Raw genomic sequence first — 14540 nt, 5'->3', positions numbered from 1 at the left:
GAGATCAAGTTCTGCTCTGATGAAAGCTGACCTTTCTTCTTCGTACAATACTTTTAATAAAGATATTTTCTTTCTAATTCATCAGGCTTGATGGCCTCGTCTTCCCCCGATGTATTATGGCTTCAAGATTACTATTCTTTCATTTTTGGTTCCTTCGTTTCTGCAAACCTTAGTTTTTCCTTAAATAATATTCTATCATCACTTAACGAAAAACTTACGCGCACACACACACACACACAGATACAGAAGTGAGCAAATCGTGCAATTCAACTGGTATTTGATGGTTCTGTTTTGTTACCTGATATTTAAAGGTCTTTCAGATGTACTTACAAAATGTCATTCTGGTACCTTGGCGTTGTCTACCATCCTTATTAACTATAATCCAATTATATGCAAAATAACTGTATTAAAGAAGGTTAGTCGCATGTTTTTCTGCTTTTAACGAAAATTTACTGGAGGTAGTCTTTTTGTTATTAACTAAGAACCTGATTCACAACAATCCATGTTATTTTTGTTGCTTTTACTCAGAATTGCTGAAAAGTGACTCGTGCTCTGAGCATTGTAATCCATTTCGGTGTCACGAACTTTCTATATAAGCGAAGATAATTATGGGCGTGTCGGAGAGACATGATAGGCTTAAACTGTCACATTCATGATCTCTAACTTACCTTATCGACGAATGTATGTTTATTACTGCAAACAGGCATGTTCACAATAATGCATACACACACACACACACTCTTTCTCTCTCATTTTGGAATAGATGTGAAACCGCCCCTGTATGACCTCTTTAGCTCCATCCACAACTAAACTCATGCTAAAGTTTTTGGGAGTTCTGACAAACTAGCGACAGACGGGACGTTCTCTTTCATGGGGCAGTTTCTTCGGTTGCCATAATCCTGAACAGTGTTGGATTTTGACAAAAATTCGTCTGTCAAGGGAACAAAGACGCCACTACGGATTTTTTTCCCTAATACCTTTTTCGTGCCCTAGATGGACACTTACAGGAAACCCACTTGTTGTCTCCGAGTATTTTAACCCTTTCTGTTTTTATAAACGGTTTCCTGAGGATTTTATTCCAAATTGAAACAAACGGACGTCTTTGAACAGCTGGGCCGGCAGAAAATCAGGTGAGCCAGATAACTTGGCGTAATGTATCATGTGGATACACTTTTGTCTGTCTTAAAGTTAGCTCTTGCTCTAAACATGAACAGCAGAAATCCTGAAGATGAAAAAGAGAAGCATGGATCTTGAATTTCCCTTCAGGATGACGAAATCTTAACCTTCGTTATGCGAGCAAATGACCCTAGTGTTAAAGCTTTCTCTCCTTTTGACCCCTAGTCTAACTGCTGTTACACCTCGGTAATCTGTTGAAGGACCTGACACATCAATTATTCTCAAGCTCACCTCCCGCTTCTGTCAGTGTCATCACTTCTTGTAATCCTTTGCTTTGAACAAATCATTTTCTTCGTACGAATAGGAATCATTATATTATAATCGCGTCCTCTACGGGCAAAAATTTCTGGCCGTTTTCCAAGAAGTTTTGGTCAGTGCCCACAAGTTCAACTTTCCTTCTCTTTTGAATACTGGTGGATCTCCTTCTTGTTCTGCTAGTGAAAAAGAAATTATTATTCGTGTCTTTTGCAACCAACTTTTCTCTAAGCTCCTGATCCTCCTATTCGTCCCCTTGCTAATGCTGCGACTTTCCAAAGATCCTCCGCTCGCAACATCCACAGTGTTTTGCATACTTGAAAGACAGCAGATTTCTCTATATTTATGAAGAAGTTTACATACGAAGTGGCTGCTGGACTTTCGTTGAATTCTTAAATCACGCTCATATCTTTCCTCAGGCTGAAAACATGCTGGTCCAACTCAGCCTAAACAAAGGTGATAGATCTATTTCTTTTTTTCTTTCTTTTTTTCTTCAACCACTGTCCCTTTACTACTATCATGGCCACTGTGCTCAAATATATGAAGTGACTAAACTCATTTTTCGAATAGCGGCTTTTTCGGTGCTACTTAAACGGGCTAATAGAGCGCCTATGAAGGTCATTATCAAATACAGGGTCAAGATCGGTGTAAATATTTCAATTTTGCGGATAAACTATATCATAGTCGGCAAAGTCATTAACGGTTTTCTCTCTCTCTCTGTCTTGAAGCGACCTTTCGTCTGGAGCTGCCAGACATCCTCTAGGCTGAGAAGCTGAGGGTGGCCTGATTTTGGTGAGGTGCCCGTCCTCCTTATATTTGGTAGATTAGCATGGGACAAACCCCCTGCTGACGACCCCAAATATAAGGAGGACGGACACCACACCAAAATCAATGGGCTGCTCTAGGAGCAAGAGACCGTGCTAGCATAAGGCCAGCTTAATCTCAAACAACAACAACACACCGAAAACAGTCCACCCTCAGCTTCTCAGCCTAGAGGATGTCTGGCAGCTCCAGACGAAAGCTCGCTTCAAGAAAGAGAGAGAGACAGAGAACCATTAATGACTTTGATGACTATGATATCATTGTTTATCCTTGAAATTGAAATATATTCACCGGTCTTGACCCTGTATTTGATAATGACCTCTATAGGAGCTGTACTAGCCTGTTTAATAATAATAATAAAAAAAAAAAAGCCGCTATTCGAAAAATAGAGAAGAATCTCTACAAGCGTAACGCTGCTGAAGTAGCCATTACTTTTAATAAAGTATGCTTGAGAGAGGGTCTGCTTCCTAAGTACGCAAATATTATTATTATTATTAATTTTTCTTGAGTTGGCAGGCCTGATACCAAAACAGGGCAATTTCCTGTTCTCTCATATATGTTAAAAGATAAACAGTTAACGTTATTAATAAACATTTTTAGAAAACAAAGTTTTCGAAAAAAGATGTTTAATTAAGAGAGGATAAATAACTAAAAAACTCACCATTTAATATTATAGTTTTATTTTAAAGTATTTATCACAGTATCGGACACATACGAGTACGTACAATACAACGAAATTTGCCCACAGACAAACATTTACATACATAAGTTAAGAGACAAACCAGCAATCAAACGTTAAATAACCCCTCGCAGTCCTTTATGAGACTTTGTGTTATCAGTGTTATCATCGAAGTAATATCAGTCAACGTATTAAAGCTTCTCGATGTGAAATACGATGTGTTTACATTTTTTGTGTGTGTGCTCATAGAGTTATTATGCCATAATCAGTGTTTAGCAAGATCTACTGAATAAAGCGATCAAATGCCTTCACCTGAGTATAATCGTGGCTTTGCCCAAAGTCAAAAGTGTCGTATTTGTTATTCCCACTTTGTGTGTATTTTGTTCTGGTGGCAAACGCTAAGTATAGTTTAAAGATTTTCATGAAGACAGAATATAGCATCCCAAACCCTTGATCCATGAGAGCAAATTTCTAAAAATGGACCACATGTCTCCGCACAATAAATACAGTTCTTTTTTATTATTTACAGTGGAACTTGTCAAACCGGTTTTTAGGAGAATCGTGTAACTGCCAGACATGACATTCACTATTTGTTTCACTATTTTTCATGCACTAGCAAGGCTCATTTGTGCAAGTCATTGCAGTCTCAATCCTTTTTGTCGAATTCAAAAGCGTTCGTGTTCTGGCCGGTATGATTTTGAATATGCTTTCGAAAGAAACATCACTAGTTGTCAACTCATGAGTATCAGTGAAATTCATTTTAAGTCTCCTTGAAACGACATGTTTGTATGACCTAGTTTGTCTGAGTCACGTTCCTGTGGTTGATACTCATTACCATGGGAATCACTACCGTCTATTTGGCACTGTTCATGCCTAGATTCCTCTGGATTATGCAGTGAGTCGGGGTCGGGGGAGCTGTGGTTTTCGAGAATATCATGGCGTGAACTTGCTTCTTCCTCTTCGTTAGCTCGCGAATACCTCTGATCGTTACCACCGTGGAAATGGCGCAGATTTTGTGAAACAGATTTTTCTTCTTGGCAATTCTCAAAGGCTTCCGTTCCCCGTGACGTTTTATTCCCGGACAAACAATCAAATTAATTTTTTGTTCTTTGTTCTTGAAAAGGGATTTCAAATTTTTGACTGCGAATGAGAAAGTAGCTACGTGGTATTTAATTTCTTGAGATTCTCTTTTTGACACGCCATGGGACTACCAACATCTTCATGTTGACGACGACACCCTTCCGTGCTTTCTGGTGACGTTGCTGTTGCGGAAGCTTCCTGTACTTTGCTGCGAAGTTCCTTTGCCTGGACCTGAGAAAGTTTATAATCAGCGTCCCGACTGCCGGCGTTAGTAAACACAAGGGGAACTTCCGGGCATGACACAGCAGTAAGAGCCAAGGAGTTCGCAGTCAGCCAGTAATGTGAACTATAGATCTTCACGAAAGACTGGTCAAAGACGGGTCCTTTCTCCCTCGGTGGCTTGGCTCCTTCTACGTCATACTCTTTCGTCTTAACACTCACGATAATCACGCTGGTTAAAGAAGAAGAAGACGAGATCAAGGGATTTCAGAATCATATTTCGCAAAACTTATCTGTTCACTCCCCGTGAACAAACTCAAATCAACATTATGACATAATGCCTACTAGAAAACTGACCAGGTTATTTCAAATCAATAAGTTGCAAGTTATCATTGAAACTGTAAGAGGAAATGTTTACTGTAAACTTGCAACTAAAGTTCCAGATGTGTTAAGCATCCCATACTTACCAAAAGAGAGCTATCATCAGAAAACTGGCCGAGGGTCCCAGGAAGAAGTGAGCGGCGGGAAAAGTGCTGACTGAGGCATGGTAGATGGCGCTGTAAACAGCAGAGGTCAAAATGGGCATCGTGCCATCAAGGGCACCAAGAAAGGCCGATACTTTGCCTGTTGACGATGAAAGAACAAAGTCTATTCATTTATTATCCCTTTCACCATCTTTGTTTTACCTTAATCTACATGTATTGCAACAAAACATTTCGCACTTCCATATCTGGAGCCAAAATATTAAGCAAGAAAAATTATCGGTATATTATGTGCATATATTTATTTATATATATTATAGTATATATATATAATATATATATATATATATATATATATGTGTGTGTGTGTGTGTGTGTGTGTGTGTGTGTGTGTGTGTTAGTGTTTACATATTCAAACAAAAAAGCATAAGACATGGAAGCTTAAGACAATTTTTACACATGAGGATAAATGTAGGTTAAATGCAGCTGCCAAGAAAATAATAAAGTTTCGCTTTTGTGATAACATCTGATGCACGGCGGCGCTTACCCCAACGCCCAAGAGTGAGTTTCCTTTATCCTTTAAAATATCAGCATACCCTGTTCAGAGTAGTCGATGTTTGCCATGAAATCCAAGTGATAATTTCTCCAATATCTTACTCTACTGAAAGTCAGGTATTGGAGTCTTTGCTTATACTACATGGTGAACGAGAGAGAGAGAGAGAGAAAACTTCCGTGTATTCATTATATGAATTTCTTTTTCCCCGACGCAACCTCCCATGTCCTGCCAAGCGAAACCCTGCCATCCATCCGTCCAGCCACCTGTTGAGAGCCTCACCTATCTCGTCGCCACCGACGAGCTTCGTCATCATGGAGCGTTGCGCAATTGTGCAAGAATTCAGAAGCAAGGCAGAGACCGGAGCTGCAACGAAAAACAATTCAATAGTGAAGAATATTCCGAAGAATTAAGAAGCATCACTGGTCTTGCAGTATTGTTTAAGGCTAATTTCTTGCTGCGCGAGTTACTGACGGCGAGTTCACATATTGCTCTATGAATGTAATAGTTTCAGTTAAGTGAAAAACGAATTTCTTGGCATTACTAGTTTTGGTTTAAATGACTGACTTCTTGGTAGAGTACGTGAGTGATTAGTTTCGATACATTTGTCAGTATTTTTGAGGAGTCACACATCAAGAGGAATGTGCTCTATTTCAGCAACGGATAACTATCCACAAGATGTGTCCTTCGTCGAGCAACTCACCGATCCAGAAGAGGAAGACGCGATCCTCGGTGACGCAGCCGTAGATGACGTACTCCACGACCCCCGACATTGCCCCGACCAGAGCCAGGCTGTTGTCCGAGATCCTCAACCATCCGCTGAGGACTGGCACAGCCATCATCGATCCTGAATCACACGTAAAGGAATTATGATGTGAAATAAGCAACGAAACATTGCAGCGAATGTTACAAAATATTGTTAGGACTGGTGAAGATTTTTTTATAATTTAAGCTGGACCAGTGGTGGAAAAATTAACAACAGCATAAAAATACTGAATCTAGTTTCATTTCGTACTCATTGTTACTATAATGATCTCTTATTGCTTAGAGACTGAAGCTAATGTCAAAAGTCTTTACAAATAACAAACCATCCTCTTCCGCTCGAAGAATTATTTTCCTTGGCTCAGAATCATTAAGAAGTCTTCTATTAATGTATTTTACACCCAACTCTTGTTGACTATCTTCATTGTGCATTTTTGTAACGTTAATTTCTGTAGTAACGTTGCATCACTGACTTCTCTCTCTCTCTCTCTCTCTCTCTCTCTCTCTCTCTCTCTCTCTCTCTCTCTCTCTCTCAACTCGTTTCGTCAACGGAGTTTACGAGGGAAATGCAAAACCAGTTTCATTGATGTTTGTGTCTCGCGTCACGCTCCGTTCCTCTCAGTTATAAAATCTTAGACAAGCAATTTCCACGACTCAGCATTTCAAACAACATCCGAAAAAATACACAATCATATCTATACACGCATCAAATGTCTCTATTGATTGCATATCAATACTATTAATGGAGGTACTCCTAAAAGAATTATTCCACTTCACCTGTGCTTGTCATGAGATTCTTGTAGGTGACCCAGAGGCTGTAGTCAGACGCTTCCCACCCGAGGACGTGGCGCGTGAAGGCGAACACATATGGAGCTGCCGAAGGAATGGAATGTGAATTGCCATGTCATTCATTCCTCGTTTCGGCGGTTCTAATAAAAATAGGTTTCTGAACAAAACATAGAATATTCTTTGATGTCTTTATACCCCCATGTTTGTTATTTTACAAGATTGTAGTACATACACTGGTTGAGTGATATTGCAATAGTCTTTAACGCAAGGCTTCTACCATGAAAGTGTACCACTACTGTACTTGTGCTTTGTAAAGTGTACCACTACTGTGCATGTGTTTTCGTAAAGTGTACCACTACTGTGCATGTGTCTTGTAAAGTGTACTACTACTTTGCATGTGTTTTGTAAAGTGTACCACTAAGAGGACATTCATAGAATAAAAATCGACTATTTTCCACTCCTTTCTTTGAATTTTCATATCCAACTTTTGTCTTAGAGTGTTTTGAAATAAGACGCAAATGGCAACCTTTTATAAAGTAATTTCTTGTTACATTCTTTCTCACTGCGTTTGTTTGTAGATCATTATTCAGCTCACAAATATAAAACATTAGGTTTCTATTTCCGGTCAATGAGGCATTCTAAAATCCTAATGTATTTGTATTTACCGTTGATTATACAGTCACGCATAAAGGTAGTTTATATACGTATATATATATATATATATATATATATATATATATATATATATATATATATATATATATTATATATATATTTACTTATATATATGTGTGTGTGTGTGTGTGTGTATATATATATATATATGTATATATATTTATATATATATATATATATATATATATATATATATATATATGTATGTATGTATAACTGAATCACGAAAATATGGAATGTGATGAATATATAAATAAAGACAAATTCCACGAAGGAAAGAGAAACAGTAGAGTGCTGCAAGACCTTTCGTCCTCTTTTCCTTTACTCAGCAGACTGAAGCAATATAAAGATAAGTTTACTAAGAATGCCTGTATAAGTGACAGATGGGGATTACAAAGGAAAAAATATGTACCTGGAATCCAATACAATAGAAGAATTAGTAGACCTACCAAAACAGGATTAAATATTTAAGAGGTTTTACAATGGATTAAGCCCAACAGCTCAGAAGAAGGGACAAGAAGGTGACTGGCCACAAAAAAATGTCATAAAAATACAACTCAATAATTCTCCTTTTGGTAAACAATAACTATTTTTTGCAAGGTGAACATTTAAAAAAAATATTAAACATACAGATACATAGAAAATATATATCAGGTAATTAATTTGTAATCCAGTCAGTGATTTTATCTTTTAGGTCATTCTTGAACACTTTACTAACACAGGGGTCCAAATAATACATGCCAGGGTTAAGGTTAAAATTTCAACCCGAAGTGAGCTGTAATAACAGCGGATTCTAAAAGATTTCGTGAAGAGAAACCTTTCGATCTGGGAATCACTGAACTTTCAGTCTAATTTATTCTGTGAGAATTTCCACTTCAATGAATGACTATAGCAATGGATGTTTGCCCAGTTCTGACAAAATACTTATGCTGCTAAATTCGTACTTTTAAATCCTTGCTAGATTGGCCGATATAAAAAGAGGAGGGGCAGTCCAAACATGGAATTTTATATCTAAATACTGGGGACTGACAGTGTGCAATGAGCGTAAAAACATAGAAGAAAATATTGGTATTTTGATATTATGGTGATGGCCCGAATAAAAATGGACATAAGTTAAGTTGTTGGTTGGTTTCCTATAAATACTGAATTTGCATTGAAATGGTTCTCCATGTATTAAAACATCTAAGAGAGGGAAGCAATTGTTTTTATTAATTCTAAAGTAAACTTAATGGATAGTACCTGGTTCATCAGATTAGAGAGCAAATCTTTTACAACAATAACAGCAGGCAAAACAGCTAAAATATGGTCAACATATCTATACCACTTTAAAGGACTATAAGGGATAGTAGGTAAATATCGTTTTACAAATAATTCCATATACAAGTTTGAGAGGAAGCCGCTATTACACAGCTTACTTTCAGTTGTAATTTTAACCTTAACCTAAGACCCCTGTATTATTAAAATGTTCAAGAATGACCTAAAAGATAAAAGTCCTGACTTGATTACAAACTAGTTACCTTATATATATTTTCTAGGTATTAACGTGTTTAATATTTTTTTTTTAAATGTTCACCTTGCAAAAATTATTGTTCACCAAAAGGAGAATTACTGACTTGTAATTTTATCACTTTACTTGGATAATTCTTTAATTATCTTGTACCTACTTCCAAACTGTCGGGCCTAATCCTTTGCAAACCCTCTTAAATATCTAACCGTATTTTGGTAGGTCTACTCATTCTTCGATTATGTTGGATTCCGGGTATATAATTTTCCTTTGCAATCCCCATTTGTCATTTATACGGGCTTTCTTTGTCAATTTTCTTTCTAGATTTCATCAGTCTCCTAAGTAAAGGACAAGAAATCGGAAGGCCTTGCCTTGGAGTACTATATTGTTTCACTTTCCTTCGTGAAATTTATCTTTATTTATATATACATATATGTATATATAATATACAGATGTACACACGCATACACACATACATATAATATATATATTCATAAAATATATACATGTTTGTACATATGTGCATATGTACACACACAACACACACACACACACACAACATATATATATATATTTAATATGCATATACTATGATATATGTATTATATAATTACAAGATGTACACACGCATACACACATACATATAATATATATATTCATAAAATATATACATGTTTTGTACATATGTACACAGACACACACACACACACACACACACACATATATATATATATATATATATATATATATATATATATATATATATATATATATGTATTATATATATATATATATATATATATATTATATATATATATATATATATATATATATCAATAGAGAGAAAGTTAGATGAGCATATGCACATACACACATAATAGTCACACTAAAACATTATCCTGTAGAGAGGTTCACTCCATAAGGGACGATGTGTCTTGAGATAAGGTTTCTACGAGTCTATTCTCAGTCATATTCACATACTACGTATTTTATGCGCTTCGGACGACACACTTGTTAAAACTCATAGTAAAGTGCATTTGCTTTGCCTTTTCTTTTCAAGCATTTGGGTTTCATTACACCTTTCGCTTACGGATGTAAAGCACATCCAGATTTAACTCCTTCGCTTACTGACGACTCACTCTGACGTCACAAACAACGGAGTGCACAAACAAACAGACCCACAAACCGACAAACAAGAATATGACCATTTTAGCGAGTGTTCCTACTAACTTTTATACATATGTAACATGAATGTTTATCTATTTTGTATAGTTTTAGGTTTTCATTCTATAATTACAACATTAATCTTTTTCCCTGAGAGAGAAAGAGAGAGAGAGAGAGAGAGAGAGAGAGAGAGAGAGGGGGGGGAACGAACACTTTATGTGACTTAATCATTCATTTTTTCATGTATTCATCGGTGTAATTACGACTTTTATTTGCAAAACCTACATAATTTATCTGGGTATATTACCGATTTACAACGATGACATTATCGCAAAATTATTGGAGGAAAATTATTTCGTAATTTCTACTCATTATTTCACCTACAGGAGGTATTTTAGGGGGATTCTAATGCAATTTTATAGAACAATCATTCAACTGCGAAGTGAAGTCAAAATGACCAGCCGTCCTTGAAAACTATCAGAGTTACGCGTCTGAACAAAAAGAGATATAAACATTTTTTTGCGCGAATCGCGTACGTGACTTTTACTTTTCTTACGGAAAACGCGAAGTTATCTTGTCATTCATTTTCTTTATTTATATTTTCCTTCCTATAGTTACAGCGTTTTGCATTGTATTAACAAGGTAATTTACCTGGTTGCAGTATGGGAAAAAAAATTAAAATTATTGCAATTGTTTTTTTATGGGGCGAGTGCAAAATTTTCTCGTATCTCGTAAATTCTACTTATTTCATTTACATTATAGTTATTTTAAGGGGAGTTTTTATGTCTTTGTATAGAATAAGTATTCAGCTGCAAAATGAAACAAAACTGAGTGGGCTACCTTGAAAATTGTCGGGAGATATGCGTCTTTGAACAATTAAAGGTATAAATATTTTTACTCTTACCGCTAAAATCACTGCCGCTGCCTACAGACGTACTGTTTGTAAGACCATAAGTGAAACGGTTAAATAAAAAATTCACTGCCGTGCTTTTCTATCTTAGCTGATACTCACATCTGGTGAATCGTTTAAGAAGACAGGTGGCGATAAGGATCAGAATTAAACCTCGAGTGTTTCCCTCGCGTTTTCTGAACGTTGACTTAAAGCTGTCAAGAATCCGCTGGGGGCTGAAAAAGTCCTTTATCATGACTACGAAGTCGACCTCTTTATTGCAACCAGTGTCCTTCGGCCCCGGCGTCTCGATGCCATAAACAGCCGCCACACTGTCATTCATCACTGACACGGCATTTTGACAAGCAGTCTCGGTTTTGGATTTTTTAGCGAACGGTCCGTGACTTTCGGGGAGAAATATGATGATGTAGAGCACGGACGCCAAGGAGCAGGCCAAGGAGGTCGCAAAGAGAGGCAGGTAACCGCCCGATCTGTAAATAAACGTCGCCATTAACGTTCCTGCGGGGCCGCCGATGAACCATATACTATTGGCCAAGCCAACTCTCGACGTGCGATCCTTTTCCGAAGACACATCACCGATGTAGGAGTTCGCTGCCGTGAGGAAGCACACGTTCCCGCCTCCTAAAGTATCTATGAGTGTCATTAAAAGGAAAATTTCCACTGGCCATGACGGCGCGAGAGATGCCAAGAGATATCCTCCTGCGTGGAGCAGGTGACCAATTTGCACCGCTGCCAAGGGCACTTTCCTGCCGTACTTATCACTCCAGGCTCCCATGAACAAAATGAAGAAGAGCGGCAGAACTGCTCCGATGATGCCGTTATAGAGGGCAAAGACGCTGTATTTCTGTTGCACCGTCACGCTGGCATTGTGGTGCGCCTTCAGGTTTAGACAAATCTCCTCTGAATATCCGGCGTTCACTTGGCAGACGCGATCCATCTGGAGGCTTTCGATGTACACTTGCATACCGGCGAAAGCCAGACTGTCAAGCAGCATCACTGGCTCAACAGTGACTGAGGAGACGATCTTTTTTAGTATCCTCATTGATACGTTTTCTAAATAAAGCTAAACTTTGAACCTAAGTGATTTGTAAACTGGACTCACTAATCGTGTACTGGATTATCGCTTTAGATTTTCAGTAGAAGTACTGCATCTTATCCATAGAGTGGATTTCCGCGGACTGCGCCTCAATGCGAGATTTCGTGTGGAGCTGAGGCGAGATCGAATTTAAAGTCGGACCACTGCACTGTCGTGGGTTGATATGTGTTGAAGGGATCCGGGTGAGCGGACATTAGTGACGTCAGATTACACACAAATTCTTCCCCGGTAGTTGTTAAGTCGGGGTAAAAAACCCATCGGGGGAAACATGAATGCAGTTTGGGCGGAATCGCATTTCTATTCCCGCCAACCGCCTTCAAGGTTATCACTTTTCTCTTAAACATCCCGGCGCAAGTAAACGCGACCTCACGTGGCAAATGTTTCCTTTGTTTTATTATGGCTGTTCTTCGTCACCTTCATCTTGAATACAACGAACGACTGCTTATTGTTGGGGTTATAGGAGCTTCTCGACTCTTATCTCGAGTAAAGAAAAGATCTTCAGAGCCTTCTCGCTTATAGACTGGGAGCACGTTTTTGTTTCCTCCGATGAACTTGACCTCTGCTTCCACAGTTCTTAGTTTGCTAGAAAGATTAAAAAAGATGCTAAGCAAAATGTTGCCATGTTCACAATAAAGGATGCGTTCACCTTTTTGTTATTGTTATTAATGTTATTATGGTTGCAGTTATGTTTGCCCAAAAATGTCTTCACAAGCCCTTAGTGACTGACTGCACAAACAAACACGCTTATCCCTGAGGAGTTTGTCTTCTCTTGCTTTCGGCAGCGCAGTAAAACCTGTTCTTGATTCTTCTTGTTGCTGGGGATCGAGTCAGGTTTCTGCTCTGCATTTATAATACAATAACAACACGTTACTTTGGGGGTGGGGGGGGCGAGTTTTCGGTTGAAGATCATTGCTCATCATCCGGTAAAACAATATTATAAAAATATATTTCCTACCTTAACAGCCCTTAATATTATTCTTTCTTTCTTCGCGCACATCACACAAAACCGAGCGTCAACTCATATTTCTGCCTTCTCATTCTTTTCGACCTCACAAAAAAAGGGGGGGCGCCCAGTGGAAAGGTTATCGATTATTGTCCTGGTCTTGTTGTAAAGAATTTCCTTCAGTAGCATAATTTCCGCCGTCCTTATCAGTGGCAGCACCAAAAGTAGCGGCTACACAAACACAAACGAGGAACGTGACTCAAGTATTACAATGCCGCCAGTGGGTTTCACATTGTATGAAGAAGAAAATCACCAAGTTATAATACACCTCCACAGAAGGCTCATTTTCAGCACATCGAACACCCAACCGTCACGTTACTCACAGTAACTTTCATTTCTAACTTTCACACATACTGGCAGTCTTTCTGAGAGTTGAGGCCTCCTTCCTCTTCAGCGCCTCTTTCCTCCTGTATACCTGTCCATCACTTTCTAGGTTCCGTCTCCTTCTCTCCAATACTGCCGAATCGTGCCTTTTCTTTGACGAAACCCATCATCCTCCATTCTTAGCCTTACGACCGACCCATCTGAAAACACCGATCCATCCCATCAAAATAACGAAGCTTTTCACCACTCCTCTGTACCCCTACATTTGGCATCCTTACCTCAACGCCTTCAGCCTATCCCCTTGCATGCACAATCATTATCCAAAGCGCGCTCCCATAAAAAAAGAGTTGGCTCACCACTTATTGCTTGGCTTCCATATAGACAACCCAAGGCCTCATCTAGTCTTTGACACATACTACAATCAAGCATACTTGTTACAAATACCTAAATGCAATAAACACTTCCAATCTTCCTTCATATATCAGCATTCATTTCCCTATTTTCATGGTTTCCATGTGTCCTTAAAACCTTATACTTACTCGCACTGCAGTTTCTATCCTCTATTCTTAAATAGTACTGTCAGCTGCCAAAGGCTACTATTCCGTAACCCATTCGTGATTCATTTGTTATCATACAACTCTGAACCTATATTGAGCGTCTTTTCTCTGGCTTTTCACACCACTCGTCCCAGACAGATGCAACACTAACTCGGAGACAACATGGCTCTCTCTCTCTCAGAACTATTTTTCCACTAAACCAGGTACTCTCCAGATATTGGTTCTAACACCTGTTCGTTACTTTCTTCACAAATCTTAATTGAGATCAGCAGTTCATCTATACTGTCTCACACACCATCAACCCCCTTTACATTACCTCCTTATAATTTTTTTCGCATTCAGTTTCCCCTTTATTTTCAAACTTCTCACATTAATCAAACAAACACTTGATCCACGCATCCTCTTCCATCAATTGTCGTCATATATCATAAATTCCCACTCAACCTTACCATACACTTCACATGGTATAATAAATAACGTTAATGTTTGC

At 38.3% G+C, this 14540-nt stretch overlaps 1 protein-coding gene across 1 annotated transcript; it reads right to left on the bottom strand.

The window, feature by feature from the left end:
• Positions 1-2934: 2934 nt before the first annotated feature.
• LOC135205468 (probable peptidoglycan muropeptide transporter SLC46) lies at positions 2935-12923 on the bottom strand. The gene is made up of 6 exons (XM_064236147.1): positions 11173-12923; positions 6806-6901; positions 5970-6113; positions 5549-5632; positions 4699-4855; positions 2935-4463 (listed from the first exon to the last, which is right to left on the bottom strand). The coding sequence occupies exons 1-6, from the start codon at positions 12110-12112 to the stop codon at positions 4091-4093; spliced, it is 1794 nt and encodes a 597-aa protein (XP_064092217.1). The 5' UTR covers positions 12113-12923; the 3' UTR covers positions 2935-4090.
• Positions 12924-14540: the final 1617 nt, after the last annotated feature.

Source organism: Macrobrachium nipponense, chromosome 11 (assembly GCF_015104395.2).
Source record: "Macrobrachium nipponense isolate FS-2020 chromosome 11, ASM1510439v2, whole genome shotgun sequence".
Classification (NCBI taxonomy): Eukaryota; Metazoa; Arthropoda; class Malacostraca; order Decapoda; family Palaemonidae; genus Macrobrachium; species Macrobrachium nipponense.
This window is presented reverse-complemented; position numbering and strand designations above follow the sequence as displayed.